At 45.2% G+C, this 19618-nt stretch overlaps 1 protein-coding gene across 4 annotated transcripts in view; it reads right to left on the bottom strand.

The window, feature by feature from the left end:
- Positions 1 to 1344: 1344 nt before the first annotated feature.
- Gng12 (G protein subunit gamma 12) overlaps positions 1345 to 19618 on the bottom strand; it is a 103901-nt gene continuing 85627 nt past the window's right edge. For all 4 annotated transcript variants that reach the window (XM_060374083.1, XM_021653310.2, XM_060374084.1 and 1 more), the window contains 2 exons: positions 6818 to 6936; positions 1345 to 5244 (listed from right to left, as the gene is read on the bottom strand). In XM_060374083.1, the coding sequence (XP_060230066.1) occupies positions 5119 to 5244; positions 6818 to 6910 (219 nt within the window). In that variant the 5' untranslated portion in view covers positions 6911 to 6936 and the 3' untranslated portion in view covers positions 1345 to 5118. The remainder of the gene's footprint in view (positions 5245 to 6817; positions 6937 to 19618) is intronic.

The raw sequence follows: 19618 nt of genomic DNA, 5'->3' as shown, positions 1-19618 counted from the left end.
GCTGCTCACAACCGCCACAGGCTGGGGTGGCAGAAGGCAAAGGAAAATCAGTTAGAGGTGTTGACCGTACAGATCAAGGCTGCACAAAGACAGAGCTGAGCATGGGTCAGATTCTCCAAACAGGCTCAGAGCGTAGATGGACGTCTGAGAGGGGCCTGGGAGGAAGACTGCCTACCCTCAGTAAAGGGCTGGGAGTGGCTGTCCGTGTGTCTCTGTGTCAGTTCACCGCCTGACAGCTGCTGATGGCGCGTGTTGAGAAAGGTTGAAACAGCAAGCGGCGTCCATCTCCAGGTTGGTACCTCCACTGCTGGCAGGCCTTTCTGCCCGTAACTTTGGCCAGTGTATACTTCCCAGCCACTCCTGGGAAGGGCCTCTTATCCATACTTTAGGGTAGCGTCCCCTAACCTGTGGCTCTTACGGCCACCCACTTTCAGTTATGTCTTCTCCTGCCTCTTTAAAATTTCACTTTTACTAAATCCCACTATCATCTCCAGTACAGCTAGCTGTCTTCAAAGGGTCCCAAGAACTGCGGGAGGGGATGAGGCAGGGATGAGAAAAGGGAAATTAAAAAAGTTTTAGGTACAAGTGCTTGCCCACTGTAGCCTCACTCTCATCACCTGAGTACTGACCATCTGTAGGCCTTACTAGACAGGCTGAGTGAGGGCCTTCTGTTCCACCATACCTACCCATGCGTCATAGGGTCGGGGGGCTGTGGAGGTGGAAGGCCTTCCCTTGTAGACCTACTGTATCTCCTGCAGTTGGTGGGCTGCTCCCTTCTCATGGCTTTTCAGAAGATGCTCTGTGACCTTCATCACTGCAGGGGGATTACAGGGTTGCAATTGGAGCTTCTTCAGCAACTGCAGTGTTACCTGTTTTCATGGGCACAAACGGAACTCAGAGTGGCATCACTCCCTAGCCATCTCACAAACGGCTTAGTTTCATGGGATAGATGTAGTGTGTGCGGGATCTACACCTGAGCTTGGAATTCACTGGTTTGTTTTGTTTGTTTTGTTTTGCTTCTCAAGCCTCAGCACATTCATGGCATTAGTAGCCCTCCTGGAGGATTTTGCTGTGACACTTGCCCCTGCCTCTGAGCTCCTGAAAAGCATTTAATGACTCAGCTCTACCCACGGCACTGCGATGACTGAGGTGAGTCCTGGCGTCCCACCAGACTCTAAGGCTGTCCAGGCCTGGTGAGCCTGCTTTACCGGCATGTCATCAGCACCTGGCTTGCAGAAGGTACTTAGAGAATGTCAAGTGAATGAAAGGAAGAGAGAGGAGAAGTGGTCATTTATTGATTTATTGAGCAAAACACAGGAAGGAGTCAATGACGCACTGACCAAGTAAGTAAAGCAGGCTTTTAATGACTCTTCTCTCGCATTTGTGAGCATGTTAGCAAGTGAAAAAAATGCGTTTATTCTTTCCAGAGAACAGAGTTCCAAATAAGGATCACAGTTTTAAAATGATTAAGATGTGGATGAGTAGCCAAAGAATATTATCAAATAACAAAATCTCAACAATTTATCAAATGAAACTTTGTAATGCTTGTAGTTAACATGGCTAAAAATGAGACATTACAGAAACTAAGTCCATAAACCTAGTAATATGTGTTATATATAACATTAAGTGATTAGGTGGGTACATGCTATAGACAAGCCAGTATCTGAAGCAGCGTATAGCACCAACACATTGGCAGGACCAGCAGAGAGGCAGGTCATTCAACCGAGGCCTCTGGGAATAGGGAGGATCTCATCCTTCACCTTCTTCTACTCCCTTGTGACAAAAGGAGATGGGAGGCTCATGGAGCTGAAGTGCCTGGTCCAGAATCACCCGGCACAGGACTGGCCAGACTGGCAGACACTGGTAAGTGCCCTATTTTACTTGATTTGATGTATTTTTCCCACTAACGGGCTTACGATGAAAGAAAACAACAAATGTCACAGCATATGTCAGTACTACATTTATTTCATTGGAAATGACTCTTGGGCCTGTGCACGAACACACTTTTAATACAGAGTGATGAGTCTAACAGTTCTAGCTTAGTGGTAAGCTGGTGGAGAGGTGGCACCTAACAGATATAATTTGGCACATCTTTTAAAGTATTATTTCACTGTTACTGTGTGTCTGTGCCGGGATAACACACTGAGCATGTAGAGGTCAGAGGACAACCTGTAGGAATCAGTTCTTTTCTTCTACCTTGTACCTTCTGGGTCTCAAACACAGGTTGCTGGGCTTAGCAGCAAGCATCTTAACCCACTGAGCCATCTTGTTGGCTCCGGTTTGACACATCTTACATTGTGTAAACAATGAGTCAAAATTATTAACTCATTGATATAAAATTTTCCCCAGGGATAGTTTAAAGATCATCAAAGTATAAAAATAATCCAAACACAGAAAAAGCAGATGATTCCTTCCCATGAAAATATAGGTATGACACTCTTCTTTTTCATATGGTAAAGAATTTAAACATGATTTCAGAAAAACAAAATATTTAGCTACAATCCACAGCTTATGAACTACCTGCTATATAAAGTATTTCCCTGTTTAAAAATATATTGTTTCTTCAAAATGTTTTGGAGTCATAGAAGCTTGGGTTTATCCTGCCATAGTTCCAAGGCTTAAATTGGACAAATTTATGAACTATATAAACACTACAGTGCTCACAGGAGTGTCAGTTCAGACAGACAGAATGAACATAGAGAAATGAAGCCAAGTTGTCAGTGGAGGAAAGAAATCCCACTTGGGACTTCTGTTCATCATGACCATCACAACAGACTGCTACAGACAGTTACATGGCTTCATAAATGAACAAAGACCCATAAATAAAAGTGACTTCTGCGTGTCATATATATGCATACACATGTTATACTTTCTCACATAGACATCTAGTTATAAGTAAATCAACATTTGGCTAATGTTTTCCCTCTTGGGTCCAGCATCAAAGTATCTGATTTTACTTTTACAGTGAGTACAGCTCAGATCTGGTTAGGAAGTTAGAAGACATTTATTGTCTCTAACCAATGAAAAAGCAACAGAATCTCCTGGGACCTTACGTTTATTTCTTACCATTAAAAGCATATTAACAAAGCATATGTTTAAGTACTAAAGAATACACTATGTTTGCTACCAATAATGTGCACATGATTGCATAAAAATATTCTGTAATAAACTGCCTTATAAATATTTAAAGAAACATGTTTAAAATTAGAATGAATATAAGATTAGTGTTCTGAAACTATCAGTAGAAAAATATACTTGTAAAAAAAGAATATTCCATCAAATGTAAAAATTGTCTTTTGGTGTACATTTCCATTTTTACCTTTTGGAAGGTAAAAGCTGTCTCTCCTCAACAGGTGCCTTTAATGCAGCTGGAAACTAAGTGATTGGTGAGAACAGGTTGTGGGCAGTGCTGTGGCCTTCACACACTCAGTTCCGAGTGCTGAGCAGATGGGCGACTTGGAGAAATAGTGATGTTCTCTGAGTCGTAGAGAAACAGTACTGCATCTATTTACCAGCAAGAAGCATGATGCTCGAAGCACAAGCATCAGATATTACAAGATGCTTTCTTTTAGGGCACACTGTATCCAAGTAGGGGAAATTCTATAAACAATTCCTGGGGACTACGTCCTTTTTGAGAACACTTTTTAAAATCCTTCATTAGTGAATTAACGAACTAGAAATGAATTAAAATACCACAGGCTTTTGTGTTTGGTTTGGGCTTCTAACTAGATATTTTAAATGGAATTTCTCATTGTGACAAAGTCAATATATGTCCTTGGTCATGGCAGGTTCTGTGCCTCTGGGATCCTCACTGGACACTGTGAGGGTAACTGGGCTATTTGCATGATCAGAGTAAAGCTGAGGCTCTCAATACCAACTGCTGTGAGCACTGAACCTGTTCTACAGAATGTAGGACTGTCTTTGGAAGGGCCCCTCCCCCGGGTGGCTTGTGAACATGGTAGTGATGAACTGCAGGCATCTGCTAAGCGCTCAAGCGTCTTTACACTGCTCGAGTGTTTTTCCCCGCTGTGTTCCACCCCGCTGAACCTGGAAAAGAGGGAACGGCCCCTGAACACAGTTGCTCCAGCAGCGAAGGACAGGTACCACGCTAGTGAGGAGGAAACGAGAGGGCTGCCTGCAAAGCTGGGCCCCGGAGAGCAGCTGTTTCCACAAATGTCTGCCCCCCTCTCGGGGAGGCTCACAGTTCATTCTTGCACTCCGGCCATGAGGGTGAAAGTCTCTGAGGTGGCCACCCAATCCAGCAGAGACGGTGGGCCTGCAGTACAGCTCCCAGGGGCCTCCCAAGGGTCTCTTTCCCGTTCTTGACCTTGGGCTCACAGAAGCCCAAATGACTAATGTGAATTAATACCTCATTAAAGGGCTTTCAGTTTTAGCCTTAGGTTTTTAATTGGCAGTTTACTGTAGACTTGGGGGCTGGTACAATTCCAAGAGAGGAGAGATCACAGCGTCAGCTCATTATAATAAAGATATCTTTACACTGTTCTTTCATTTTGTTTTTCATTTTCATTTCTTTTTTTTTTTTTTTTTTTGTACAAAAAGTATACGGAAAGAATCTGTTATTCTACCTACACAGAGTTCAGGATAAAGGTGTAACTCTGAGGGGCTGATGTTACAGCAGGAAGCTTCAGTGTGGTTAGTGCCAATAGTGCAAAAACATATGGCCGTAGACACCTGCCTCCCCAGACCCCTTGTGTGGGGTACAGGTTGGCACAAATCTTATTGAGAACATAATATAAAGGTTTTGGACTGAAGTGATTGTTGAAGTTTTAATTTGCCAGTGCTTAGACAATTTCGGTCTTGACATATCTTAATCAATTGTATATTGTAAGGACAAGCTTCCCCCAACTCCCCTGCCACTTTCCCTATACAGTAACCCAATATGATACCATAGTTACCAAATAGAAAATGAGATTGTTATTCTGTATTAAATCAGTAAAGGGCAAAAAAAGGACAACTTGGAAAAGAGAGACTTCGGGGCCTGTTACTCCAAGAGAAGGGTGTTTTAGTTACTAGCTGTGGTTACCGGGTAAGCCAAAGGCATCTCTTCAGGTTGCTGCTGTGGTTTGCGTTAAGAGGCGAGGGGTGCTTCCCGGTCCACTATAAGATGATGCAGGTCTTCTTATCCTTGAAGGGGTTTTCTGAGGTTGGTATGCCCATCAGCAGAGGGTCACTCCGGGCATGCTCCTCACAGTATGACATCAGGTCTGCAGATGCTTTTGAGACCTGATGTGGACACAAATAAGAGAAGACTTTATCGTCAAATGTCAGGAGTGGCTCTGAACCCAACAATCAGTGTTATAGCATGGATGGCCTTCAGACCACTTGTCAGGTGCAAGGAAAATGGTACCTGGCAGATAAGACTGGCTTAAACCAAGTGATCAGATGAGGACATCGTGCCAGGAAGCTAGTGAAAACATTTAACTAGGAACAGGCAACGATAAGTCTCCAGTCTAAGTGATGGCAACTCTGAAACAAGCTGCCTGGTTTCCCATAAAACACACTGTGGGTTAAACACCGCTGTTACAGAACCGTGAAGTGCAGCCATTTTCAAGTGGCTTAAATAAAAATCCCGGTGTGTGGAGCAAAAGAGAGACAGTGAGAGAAAATAAAAGCAAATGACATTCAACAGTCAATGGGAACGAGCGTAAATGAACTGCTGGGAGACCCTGGCGGAGTGAATGCACAGCTGAAGGGGTAACGGCTCTCGCTGCCAAGCTTGACAGCCTGAGTTCTTCCCCGGGACCCGCACGGTGAAGAGAACAGTCTCTTAAAAACTGTCCTTTAACTTCTACACACACACACACACACCCTCCCTTCCAAAAAATTAGTATCTGGACATTTATCATTCTTCTGTAGTATAAAATGTTTCAAAACAAAAGTTAGGGGCAAAGAAGGAAGGGTGTGTGAATCAAGGAAAGTTCCATTTCAGTTTCTATCCAAGAGAAAGGAGACTGGAACACAGAACAGAATTTAAAAACTGAATTATGGAGCACACACATGAGCAGGGTTTGAAACTTTCTGTCAGGGCCCTAGTGGGGGAAGGAAAAAGCATAGCACACACACAGGAAGGCACTGTGCCTTTCTCTGGCCTGGCATGTGGAACTCTGCCTCCTGTTAAAGGACGCTGGAGGTGCACACCACAAGTGATGAGACCAGAGCTCTGAGGGGCCACCACAGGAACCTCAAGCTTTGCACACAGGTGACTATCTCCAGTCAGGGGACTGCTTCAGTTTCAGGAAGCAGCATTAGTCATAACATTCCAGGGCTCTCATGGGGCAGTCCTCTCGGGACTGAAGGGAACGCTTCAAGGTCAAGGTACCCAAAAAATGTATCTGGCTGGGAGATAGTGTTTGTACTAAACCTGGGGTCACAGTGGTCACTGGGTGATACACTGAAAGGCAGTGCTTTCCTGAAGGAGTCTTCATCCTGAGAGTTGACTAGCAACACTCTGATAACTCTATAACACTTGATAATTTCTGGGAGGGTGACAGGGGTGTTTATCAACCCCACTGGGCATCCTGTCTCCACTCGGAAGACAAGGCTTGACCACACTCATTCAGGAAAGGCAGGAATTCTCGCTTAGGGCTCGACAGAGGGTCTGGCCGAGATATCTGGGCCCTCAGCTGTTTTGGAATAACACCTGTGCTGGGTAGGAAATGAAAACTAAATTACTGTCAGCCTGCTCAGGAAAGGCCTGGGAGCAAACAGCAAACGGCTGTGTCTTCTCTGACCTATGTTCCCTCTCAGGAAGGGTGGGGAATTACCCAGAACCCCCAGCTAGACCACTCACACTTACCTTTATTCTTTCGATGGAGGCTTCCAATCTCAGCTGCTGCACAGTTCTCCTAGCCTGCGCTATGCTGTTGGTGCTTGCCGTCTTACTGGACATCTTTGATGATTCTTCTTCCCTGAAATCTGAGGAGAATTTTTAAGAAGTGAACAGCATGTCCTTTAGGTTATTTAAACATTTATTGAAATGTGTTACTTGAAGGGTACTGGCTGCACATGCCCAACCACCCCAGCCGGACATGCTGGTGATGATCCAGATTTGCAGCCTGCCACTCATTTGAGTACGTAACAAAATCTTTCAGACATCTAGCACCAATCAGCTTAGTCTATGTGCCCCGACGCACTACAGAAAAGTGTCCTTCAGACACTTTGGAGACCTTTCTCAGAAATAACACTTGGAGTAGTTAAGGGACCTTCAGCAAAAGCAAGCACCTAACAGCAGGCCATATTGCTGTCACTACGACCCCCATGACAGAAGGCTCCACTTCTGTCAGCCCAATGAAAAATCCCAGTCACAGGAAATGGAAAGCTTCCTCTAAAGAACTTTGCACGCAGAGACATGCAGCATCTTTTTTTTTTTTTTTTTTTTTGCGCTTCAAGAATGTCTTTTATTAGTTGTTAAGGGAACACACAGAAAAAAAGGGCCTCTGCAAAGCAGAAGCCCAGCTTGTTCTCCGAGTGACGTGCAGCATCTTTAACGCTATTTGCAGATAAACAAATATATTTTTGAAGGGGGTGCAGACTTCTAGCTGAAGGACTCTTCATGATAGACCTGCAGAAATGTCGAATGCACAACAGCCTCAAATAGTGTCCACTCTGTCGCCTGCCCTGACACGTTAAGAGGGTTGGTCCTTCTCTCTGGCTTAGCCCTTGGATTCTACACTGCTGCTTTATCCTCACAATCGCCTGATGCAAAGCAGTGGAAAGAGCCTGGCCTTGAGCTTTGACCTGTCTGTTTAGCCCATGGCACCATTTCAAGAGGACGCCGGGCCCTGCCTGGTGCCCCTGCCATATATGGTTACACTCATGCCTAGAGTGGTGGCAACTGGAGAAAAAGGCTGAGCTGGCAGCAAGGTGGCAGTTTCATGACTCATGGGAGCAGGTGGGCAGTAGGTGTGCCTCCCTGGCACTCTGTGAGGACTCAGCAGTCTAGGGCACCATGGCGCCAGCAGCAAACCCAGGCTGACTCATCCTTTGGGAGGGCTTGTTGCTGCACAAAGCTTAGACCAGACACGGTATAAAACAGCAGTAACACAGACCGAGTGAGTGCCCCGAGACACAGACGTCGCCAAGGCCCGAGTCAATGATCTCAGACGTCTAACCCTTTGGTGTCCACTTTCACACATTTGTACAAAACCAAAAAAACATTTAAGAAACAAAACATTGAACTAAACCATACCCCTTCGATCTGTGTGAGGACTTTGGGGTAAGCCTTGGTGTTGGGTTTCCAGTTAGCAGGTTTGGATGCTCTACTAGCAAGGAGCATACTAACTAGGAGGTAGAGAGCAGGCAGGCCATTTCTTCTCATTTTAACATGAGGCTGTCACTATCCACCTCAAAGGTTTTCTTTTTCTTTTCTTTTAGTATAGGGCACATTCAAATCACTAACGTATATCTATTGTAAGTGTCCAGAACAATGCTGATCCATGAACTGCAGCTGCTAGTATTGGAATCCCCTGTACCTGCGCTGTCCATCTCTTCTCCTACCTGCTCAGTGGACCTCAGGGGTTTTGACTGATTTGGGGGCAATTCTGACACATTAGTGTGAGGACAGAACCAAAGGGGTAGTGACAGCTGACAGAGGACTGGAAGAACAGGGAGCCCTAGCAGGACAGGGGTACAGGAAATACGGAAGTGTGTGCAGGGCAGGGCGGCCTTGCCTGTCTGAGGCCTTAAGAGACCTTGATTCAACACAGACTAACAGATTGTTCCTCAGATTCTTGTCATGCAGCCCCGCCTAAGAGAGGCTCAGGGTCTCCCAAGTGGGGTGTGGGCTGCGTAACACCCAATGACTTGGCCCAAATCTCTTAATGTGCTTCCAGGCCAGAGTCTATTAATAAGGTGTCTCAAGTGCCATCAAGACACCTTGCACAGAGTGCAAGGCCCCAATGCACAGCAAGTTGGTAACAAAGTCTGTCTCTGCACCCTTTTCAGGACTCCCCTGGACCTCTTCCAGCTGGTAGCTGGTTGAATATGAGCAGGACTCCTTTTCCTGAGTGGACTGTGGTTTATAGGCTGCACCTTAACACTTCTCTATGTTCGCTCTGCATGAGAATAATGCCAAGCATTCTCCTTTGCTCAGCCTTCAAGGTTCGGGTCCTAGAGCCAGGGCACATTTTCATGTAACTGCAGGACAGGTCACACAGGAACAAATCACTCATTGCTCCCATCTGTGTGGCCATCAGCAAATAAACCACAGTCCAGCTCTACGGATAAAAGCCTGCGGGGGTCCTTTCAGTACAGATCCCTGCACAGAGACACATGGAGGACTTCTTCCCTTCCCCATCACATTACAATGAGTATTTAAACCGGCCAGCTAGTTGGCCAAAACAAAAGAAACTGGAAGAGATAAAGACAGCAGTCCACACTTAATTCTTGCCAGCTCAGGATCTAGGCTTCTTTACTGCACTTGTTCACACGTATCGCTCCCACGGGGCAATCCTGCAGGATTCCAGGCTCTAACCGGTCCATACAACACTGGGGTTTTTGTTTTTCTTTCCCATTCTTCCTTTCCTTCTTAGACATGGGTGTGAGGGGTGAAGATGGGGAGAGGGTGTCCTTACTATGTTGCCCAGGCTGGCTCTGGTCTCCTGGGTGCCAGCCGGCCTCCTGCTAAAGCCTCCCAAATAGCAACATCCCTGTCCCCCTTTTGAGACATTGTCTCAAAAGGTAGGTATCTTTTCTCTCACTGAGAGAGGGACCTTCCAAGGTTTTTATAAGTAGAGTCTGACTAGATAATTTGCTGGTGGCCACACAGGTATGTGCTGGTTCAGGCTGGCCTTGAACTTGTGGCAATCCCATGCTTCCCTCCCAAGTGCTGGAATGATAGGCTTGAGATACCACACACAGCAACATGTTTCTAATTAAGCGCTACTGGTACTGGGCTGGGAGTGTAGAGGATGGATGGCAGGAAGACACAGTACCCACCCACACAGAGGCAGCACACTGGGGGAGCAATCAGCTGTTTTCCTCTTCTGCTCCAGGGAAGCTAAGCTCTGCCACACTGCCTGTCACCCTTGTCAGTCTCCCAGCCCAAATGTAATTCCTCTGCAAGTTCCTTCCTCACTGCTGGAACAGGGAAAACCCTGCCTAGAAAACAAGTTAACATTTAGAAATGAAAGTGTTTCAGCTTCATTCTTAAATACAAAGTGCTTTTACTGCATTTCTGTAGTAACAGCTTTGGGAAGTCAATTCAGTGGGGGTATTTGTGGGCAGCCCTAGAAAACAGCCACTGGGTCACTGGAAAGGGATTTCTGATTAGCGTTTTGCTGTCAATGACTTTAAGTACAGAAGCCTCTTTTAGGGTACAGAACTCTACTGAGCTGCCTCAAATCTAGATGCAGCCTGTGGCTCTTCAGTGTTTGGAAGGAGGAAGGTCTTTCTGGAACTGGGACTAGCTAGAGGTGACCTTCCTCTTGCAGATACTTGGTAAAACCTCAACTGATGTCTGGAGGCAGAGTGGGACAGAGCAGGGCAGAGCTAATGGGAAAACACCCCCAAATGTCTCGATTCTTCTCTCCTGGGCAGAACTTGTGGCTGTTCAGCTGTCTGTCTATGCACCAGCTTCTTTTAGTCAAGCATACACTGCAGGGCAAACACCGCCTGGCATCCAAAGCTTGTTGCTTTCATACATTATTTCAGGAAGCCTCATTACAATCCTGCATGGGGTTATTACTGTTGTTTTAAAGGTGAGGCAACCAGAACTAGGAAGGCTGGCTTTGAGGTAACCCAGTCTGTGTACTTGTGCAGCTTGTGAGACTTTTTCTCCAGAAGTTACCCTTTCCACTTGCCTCACAGAGAGGGTACAATTCCTATTAAGGCGATGTATGCACACTGTGGGAATCACAGAATGGTTCAACATGGCTCTTCACTGGGAGTACTTCTGACACTCTGTGACCTGGAACAGGGGCTTGTAGGCCACCTTGTGCTTATGTACCACTATGTGGGGCATAAGATTTTTCTGGGGCTGGAGAGATGGCTCAGAGGTTAAGGGCACTCACTGCTCTTCCAGAGGTCCTAAGTTCAGTTCCCAGCAACCACATGGTGGCTCCCAACCATCTATAAAAAGATCTGGTGCCCTCTTCTGGCATGTAGAACACTGTATACATAATGAATAAATAAATCTTTAAAAAAAAAAAAAAAAGATTTTTCTAGTCCACAGCCAGAGAAGGCTTCACGTTTGCATCCAGGAGTGAGCTGTAGCTCACCTTCTCTGTGGCTCATAGGCAAGGGCCAAATTCAACACTGGGTGGGGTGGTGATGGTGAGTGTATTCAGCTCCATTCTGCCCAGTACAGTCAAAACTCAAGAACTTGAAACAATGGCCATCAGTGAGACCTGGCTATTGCTTCTTTTCAGTTTCATACATGGGCAACACAATGGAACAGACACAGAGTTTTTAGCTAATCAAATGATTTGCACTGGTTTTGATGCTGTGGTTTGCCTAAATTCTGAAGTTCTTAGAAATTCCTAGGAACAAGATGGTCTGTTAAGTGAATACAGGCACTTAAATCTGTGTCAAGAGGACCTGAGCCAAAGAGGAGGGTGAGCAGGAAAACGGTCACCAAGCATACTCTCAGTGGAAGGTACAGAGGAGCTGATGGTCTGATTGACAAGTCATAGTGGTCTGGCCCAGAGTTAATCACTGGGGCGAAGCAACTTCCAAGAACAAACACAGCTCTGTGGCTCTAACAGAAGAGCAAGCTTCCATTTACTCCAGCTCTCTCTGCATCCTGCAGAAGACAAGAGACAAGAAGACCTGCCTCTTAGGGCCGTGAGAGATTGGACACAGACACATGCTGTTCTCAAAGCACCATATATATGGACTATTAAGTGCTGGGCTCAGCCCCGTGTTCTTGGTGTCAAACAAGATTAAGCCACTCCTGGAGAATTACAAGGCTATGGGGTCAGGTAGCACCAACTTTCTAATACGGCTTAAGTGCTGTTACAGCCTTTTATTCTCATGAGCACACATCATTCATATCAGAGCCTAAATGCTCATGCCAGCCTCAGATGGCTTGACTGGGCCCCAGGTGCAAAGCACAGTATGTTTTAACTTCAGATTGACTGTTACCCTTTGAAAAACAGAGATTTCAGCTGGGCACAGAGGTTCATGCCTTTAATCCCAGACCTCAGAAGGCAGAGGCAGGCAGACATCTAAGAGTTCAAGGCCAGCCAAGGCTACACAGTGCGATTGTCTCAGTAAACCAACAAACAAATACATGAATGAACAAATAAACAAATGAATAAAAATAAACAGAAAGAGGTTTCACTGTAGAAGTATGACATCCAGAAAAACAGGAAAATCCTTAGTTGGATGTGACAGGCAGCTTCTTTTTTGACCTCTGCTGCATTTGCTGCTGCTCTGCATGCCCTGGACATGCAGTTCCAGGATAGCAAGGTCTCGCTCTTGCTCTCCCCAGCAAGGGTCTTGGGTAAGACTTGCTAGCTGCTTAAGCCTCAGTTTTCTCCTGGTAAAAAATGGATATACTACTACTTTCCTATTTCAAAGGACCGTTAAAGTATCAGAAAAAATCAGCATGTGTAGGTACGGTTCAGTGCTTATTGTAAAGAAGCCCTTGGATGTGATACCTACCGCTGGAGAAAAGCATGTAGGTTAATAGATATAAGGAATGCTTTTCAGAGTGCTTAGCACCTGCACCCTCTTATCAGGTCCTGCGTGGCGTGCACCACACTCTACTTCCTGGTGCCGGGCAGGGCTCTGCCCTCTTCCTGGCATAGCTCACTGAACTGCAGGGCTGGAAAGCAATAAACGACATGTGCCCACGTTAATGGGAAGAACTGTGTTCCCCACCCCTTCATATGTGGAAGGTCTAACCCCAGCATGTCAGAATAGAACTGTACTTGAAGCTAGGCTCTTCCATGAGATAACTCAGTTAAAATGAGACTGAGTGGGCCCTTATCCCATAAGACCATGTGTTTATAAGAAGGGGAAATTTGGGCCTAGAGGCTCACCAAAGGAAGACAAGTAGCCAGAATTCTAATCTCCAGAAACAGAAGAACAAACTGTTATTGCTTAAGGCTCTGGCCCCTGGTAAATGGATAGCACTCAGAGCAAAGAGCCACACCTAGGTTCTCTGGCTACCAGAACAGTGGTCAAACCTTGAGAAATTATCTGGAAGATGGGAGTGACAGGAATTCTTACCGACAAGAAGGTTGGAGAGCAGGCTACTGTTTGAGGAGGTAGGGAGTGTGGTGTTCCAGTCTAGTCAGCAGTCAGTGACAGAGACCACATGCCATGGCAGCCTTTTGCTTCTGCACCCGACACTCAATTCTGGGCTCAATTTTGTGGTGGTTTAAAGTCCTTTCTAGGGATTCTAGTGAGAGCCTGTTCTGCCTTTCAGTGATTACACAGGCACCTCTGTCTGTCTCAAGATCATTTCTGATAAAACTGCAGAGGGTGCTTTCTGTTAGCTGTAACTGAAGCATGCCACGCAGAATTATTAACCTGCTGTGAACAGCTTACAGATTAGCTATGACTTCTATTACTACTGTCCTACCATTGCTGACCACCTCAGACTCCTAGACTTCAATGGAGGAAGGACCAAGTCTTAACACTCGCCTTTTCTTTTTCCCAGCTGAGGTTACGGGGCGTGAGGCCAAGGGAAGCCAAGCCTGTGGCCAAGCTGAACATGCTGCTCAGCTCCTGCAAACCGTACTGCTGAGTTTGTACAGAGGAAAAGAAGAGGAAGTCTGCAGGAGCAGAGGAACACACATTTTATATGGAGCACATACATGATCTTAGAGAGCTCTAAGAAACATTTACACAGTTCAGAATCAGTCAAACAGACTCTCTCAAGGCCTCAGCTGTGCTCATCTGTGAGGTTTTTATCTGACATCTTTCTCTGGTGGATCCTTACTTGCCTTTTTGTTTTGTTTTGTTTTGTTTTGTTTTGTTTTGTTTTGAGACAGGGTTTCTCTATATAGCCCTGGTTGTTTTGGAATTTACTCTGTAGACCAGGCTGTCTGCCTCTGCCTTAATCAGAGTGCTCTGATTAAAGGCATGGGCCACCAATGCACATTTCCAAATAATACTGATAAAGATAGTAAGTTAAAATGGTTAATTCTGACAACTGCCACCATTTGCTGAGTACTTTGTCTGTACCCTATGCACACATCATTACATTTAATCTTTTTAGCAACATCAGGCTCCCCAACCCTTCATCACTTCTCTTTTGCAAATGTTGCAGAGGTTAAATTATATTTATATTTTATAAATAAATACTTCATATAGCTTCATATATATAATTTATAAAAATACATTTTATAAATTATATATACACACACACATATAGCCTAAGATCATACATTGTGGGACTGTAGCTCAGGATATGTGACTCTCAAGATATTATTATATACATACAAGTCACCCTGTGGGGTTTGCTCTGAATAGCAGAGTTGAGGATGATGCTGGCAGAAAGGAATGGCATATATCTGCCAGCCTCACTGCAAAAAAGGCAGCACTGAGCTCCATTCAGGGGCTTATTCCCATAGTTAGTCCCCTCAGCAGTATAAGCAGAAGTATGTTACTGAGGGAACTTGCAAGAAGAGAGAAATTAAGGAGAAGAGGACAACTGCCCCACACCCTGGATGAGGATACTGCTAAGGACACAGATGAATGCAACATTCTGTGAGCCCTGAGATGTTGGAGAGGAACCAGGAGAATGGTCCCCAAACAAGCCCAATGGGCAGGAACTGCTGGTCCCTGGCAGCGGGGCCCTGACTTCACTGAGTATATCTAGGAACACCTACGCACTTGCTTCAAGAACCTGGTTCAGGAGGTCTGCACCAGCATCCAGACAATTTAAAAGCTTCCTTGGAAGATTCCCTGAAATACCAGTAGGGACAGCCAGACTCTGCCCACTGGCTCCTACCCATTTTTTACTTCTGCCTGGAATTAAAATGGGTCAATTTAGAAGAATGCTACTTTCTGTTCCTGCCTGACTTCTCAAAGCTCTGACTAAGCCCTGAAAGATTCTCTTTTTGATGACAGTAGCCTACAGGGTCGACTTCCTTCAGCATGCAATTGTTCTGTTAGTTGACATTCTTTGCTACAAAAGTCCAAGTTTGCTTCTGTGAAGACACTTCCTTCTGTCAAGTACCACAATGCCAGACAATCTGTGTTTGCTTCCACAGTGGTATGCTTCCACACAGTGCTCCCTATCTTCAGTGCAGGTACTCCCAGGACTATCTTGGGGTACTGGTCTAGTAGAGCCATCAAGGGCTTTTACTGTCAGGTAAATGAAAACCCCAGCTTGTCACTTGCTATGCCGAGATGGTCTCAGTTTCCTCAACTGTAAAATGGGAAGGGATAGCAACAGTAATTGTCTGCCTTAAGGGCAGATTTCAGGATGAGCTGGGAGGACACAGGTAAATGACTTGGCACTTGGCTGACTCCAGTGTCACTGGAGAGAAGATGCAGTCATCACCACATTTCACCAATATCCTTTAACCTTAATAACAATGCCCAAATTGCCACACTGACAGGTAAAAAAACCCAACGAAGCAGCACCATTCGTCCATTTGCTCTGATCTCCCTTCTCAAGAGGGAATGCCTTCAATGTCCTAACACTGAAGCCTTTTTCCTCAGCCCTCCTTCTATCTCCTCAGACCAAGATCTGTCCGACTGAAATGTGAGCTATTTGCTATTATTTTATTTTTTTTAAAGACTGAAAAAGGTAAATTAATGCTGTAGTCAGTGCATATTTAGCTTAATGTAACCCGTATAAAATTCTTGAAATAGTTCACATTTTGGGGTGCTGAACACTGAAACACACCGAATCTTAACTGGATCAGTGGCATTTGAGTACTCGATTACAACACTGTATTGGCTTTAGTAGTGGCTGTTTCAGCAGACAAAGAAATTGCAGACTAGGGTAATCTCAATCCTTTTAAATGCCACTTTAACAAATTCTATTTTCATTTCCCCTAATCCCTGGCTTCTGCTTTAGCTTAATCTAGGCTCTCAGCACCTCAAGCCAGAGCTACTGTATCATGCTTGTATCAATACCCTTGTCCCCAACCTTTCCAGTCTCATCTGGCCTGACCAGTACAGTCCAGACTCTCCTTATCCCTCTGAGAAGCTGACTCAGGCAAGAGCCAGGGTTTTCCAAGGTGCCCCTCAAAAAGTCTGAAGGGTTAGCACTCAAGGTCCTCTCTCAGGTCCGCATCCATAATAACACTAACCACACAAGAAGCTTGTTTCTATAGAGTGTGTACCAAATGCCAGGTACCTAGTACCAGACACAGCACTCAGTGCACAGTTCTTAGTCCTCACAATAACTCGAGGGAAGCTCCATTTTATTTCTTGTTTCCTACATGACATCTGGCATGTGTCCAACATCAGACAGAAAAAAAGCTGCTACAATAAGAGATTTGAGCCCAGACAAATTGATCCTAGGATTCAAGCCTGGAATTTTCACTGCTGCATAGAAACAGTGTCCGGGTATAACATTCAAGTCCCTGACTTTATAGGTTGTACTTCCAAGTCTTGGGCCTCTATTCAAGTTCTCTGCCAGCTTTTTAGCTTTATTTAAATTTCCTCTAGCTTTAGGTTCTTGTTTCCCTTGCTGCCCTCTTCAGGGATGGCTGCTCTGACTACTTCTGCTTGCAGTGACTAATCCCTTTTATTAATTAATTCCTGCTATGCTTATAGCTCAGGGGCTCAAGGATTCCTGAAGGGCCTGACCCATGCATGGAAAGGGTAAGCAAAGCTAGCTGTGCATGAATGCCTATTTGCTATCCAATGCATATTGTTAGGTGACTGGTTTTATACATAAACACTGGAATAGATCGACTACATGTCTTCATTTTCCTGTGCCAGAGACTGTAACTCAGTGCTCTGTGCAAGTACAGGTTAATTCAGTCTTCTTAGAGGTTGGATTTATTATACCATAAAAAAAATTCCCAAGATCACAGTTATAGATTTTAGTTCATATTTCTCCAATATCAGGTCTGTAGGTCTCTGTCCTGGCCATCTCGTTCTGCCTTCCCTCACAGTGACTAATGCAGAGGGAGAGAATTCCATAAATACCTGGGTTAGAGTGAGCCAGACAGCGCAGAAACCATTAGTACCTTGTGTGAAGCCATCTCCGAGGGTATTTTTATGTCTGGTGGTTGTTGTCTTAGACCTTGCTGGTCTTTCCCACAGGTCTCCAGTGGCACTGCCTATGCTGAGCCAATGAACAGCCCCTGGTAAGCTTCCCCGCGCAGATCTGAGAAGCACAGGTGGAATTCCTGGTTTTCCCATGCATTTGATTAGGACAAAAATGCTGACTCTGTGAACTCTTACATCCAGTATGAGATGGCACCCAGGTTCCAAGGGCCATGCTACTGTGTACCTATGTGAAGTATCTAAGCAAGCTTTCAGTTCCCTACCACCCACGAAAAGGTGCCCTGTGACCCACAGTGTAGCACTCTGCACCTGCCCTTTTATGCTGGGCCATGCTCACCAAATGTTTACAGTCAACACTGGGAATAATGCTTATGAACAAGTTGTATCTGCTACCTGGTACAGCAAGAAAACACTGGCTCAGAAAATATTTGGCTACATCTGCATACTAGTTTAAGACAGCTAAACGGTTCATGTGTTTATCCATGAATGAATTAATGAATAAAATAATTTTACAACTTTTATGTTAAAAATGGTAATGTGAGTAGCAGAGGAAGGCTTTAGCTAACGTATGTTGACGCGAGCAGGACTAGGTCAAAGACCTAATGCCTCAGGTGGGTGGGAGTAGCAGAGCCTTCCTTTGGTCCAGTTGACAGTGTATGAAGAAACTATCAACCACAGCTTCCTCCTTCAGGATGACTGAAGCCCGAGACTGCTCCTCTACAGGAACCTCCAACCTCCTTGTTCAGCTGTATACAATAAGCCCAATCCTAGATTCAGATGTATACAATAAGGCCTGTGCAGGTGGTATCCTCCGTTAGAGCAAGCACAGCCCACCAGATTCCAGCTTTCCTATTCTGTGTCTGTCTGCCTTTTCTTCATTCCCTTGTTGCCAGTCAGGTCAGCCTCTGAAGCTGTATTTTTCTATGCTAGACACTGTGTTGAGGGCTTCATATTATGCTTTTATTTATTCTTTACAATACTCCTAAAAAAAGAAAGTACTGTTATTTCATTAATTCACATTTCTCTTAGGAGTATAAACATAGTAAGCATTAATGACAGCCCCAAGGGGTCTACAATAAAACATAGCTATCATGGGCCTGGGGAGATGGCTCAGTGATTGAAAGTGCTTGCTCTACAGTATGAGGAATGTAGCAGTTTGAGAATGGCTTCCATAAGCTCCTTTGTTTACTTGGTTCTCTGTTGGAACAGTTTTGAGAAGGATTAGGAGGTGTGGCCTTTTTGGAGGTGGTGTGTCACTGGGGTGGGCTTTGAGGTTTCAAGCACCCACCCCATTATCTGTCAGCTGTCAGCCTCTTGCTTTCAAATCAAGATGTAAACTCTCAACTGTTCTTGTATCAAGACTACGCTCCACCATCATGAGCTCTACCCTAACTCTCTGAAATGACAAGCCCAATTAAACACTTTCTCTTAGAAGTTGCCTTGGTTTTACAACAGTAATAGAAAACTAAGACAAGAACCTAAGTTCAAATCCCTTCCACCCTGGCTTAAACAACAACAACAACAACAAAACAACTGAGTATTGACTCTGTGCACCTTTACAGGAGTCAGGTGGATCCCAAGAGCTCTTTGGTCAGGCAGCCTAGCTCAACTGGTGAGCTTCTGGTTCAGAGACAGACCTTCTAAGGCATTAAGGCAAAGAGTAGTAATGACTTGCTCTGGCTTCCACTTGTATACACACAAGGACACAGACACAGGCACAGCCTTCCCCTCAGACTACTATGGTATTACACACTGCTGTAATAACAGTGGGACTTCCACATGGTTGTTCCATGTGTTGGTGTTCTTACACATTTGTGAGGGGAAGGAGTCACAAAGGCTAACAGACTGCAGAGAAGGTGCTCTCTAGTACTGGGTCTCTCAGCCCGTGGTCTCCATACAGGCAACCGCAGAATATCTGTGAATTTCTTAGGAATGGTAATTCTCACATTCCAACCCAGACCTACTGAGTCAGGTCTGGGGTGGACCCTGTCAGTGTGTGTCCTAGAAGCACACCCCCCAACTACTCCAGGTGAGGGTCTGGAAATTAGCTAGAGTTAAGAGCTCAGACTGCTCTCTTGCAGAGGACCCTGGTTCAGTTTCCACTGCCAACCTGGAAGTGGAGAGGAAAGGCTTGCAAAGCCCTACAAGTCTAGCTCCCGGGAGTCTGAGACCCACTTCTGAACATTGCTGGCATATGCACTCACATGTGCACACACCCATAAGCACGCAGAAAGCATGTAAGAGGAAGATATTTCAAAATGTACCTCCCGCCAGGAACAGATATTCTAGGGGTTTTGATCACGCACCACTGCAGCTGTGAGGTTTTGTCTGGGCGACAGAACGTGCTTTGACAATACCTATGCTTGCTAACTGCTGTTCTCAAGGCTCATCACAACTTATTTCATCCTGTGAACAGTGTATGAAGTTGTTACTTTTCATGCCAGTTTAGAAAGGC

Source organism: Meriones unguiculatus, chromosome 21 (genome assembly GCF_030254825.1).
Source record: "Meriones unguiculatus strain TT.TT164.6M chromosome 21, Bangor_MerUng_6.1, whole genome shotgun sequence".
Taxonomy (NCBI): Eukaryota; Metazoa; Chordata; class Mammalia; order Rodentia; family Muridae; genus Meriones; species Meriones unguiculatus.
The sequence above is the reverse complement of the archived record's forward strand: the minus strand, read 5'-3'. Positions and strand labels throughout refer to the sequence as shown.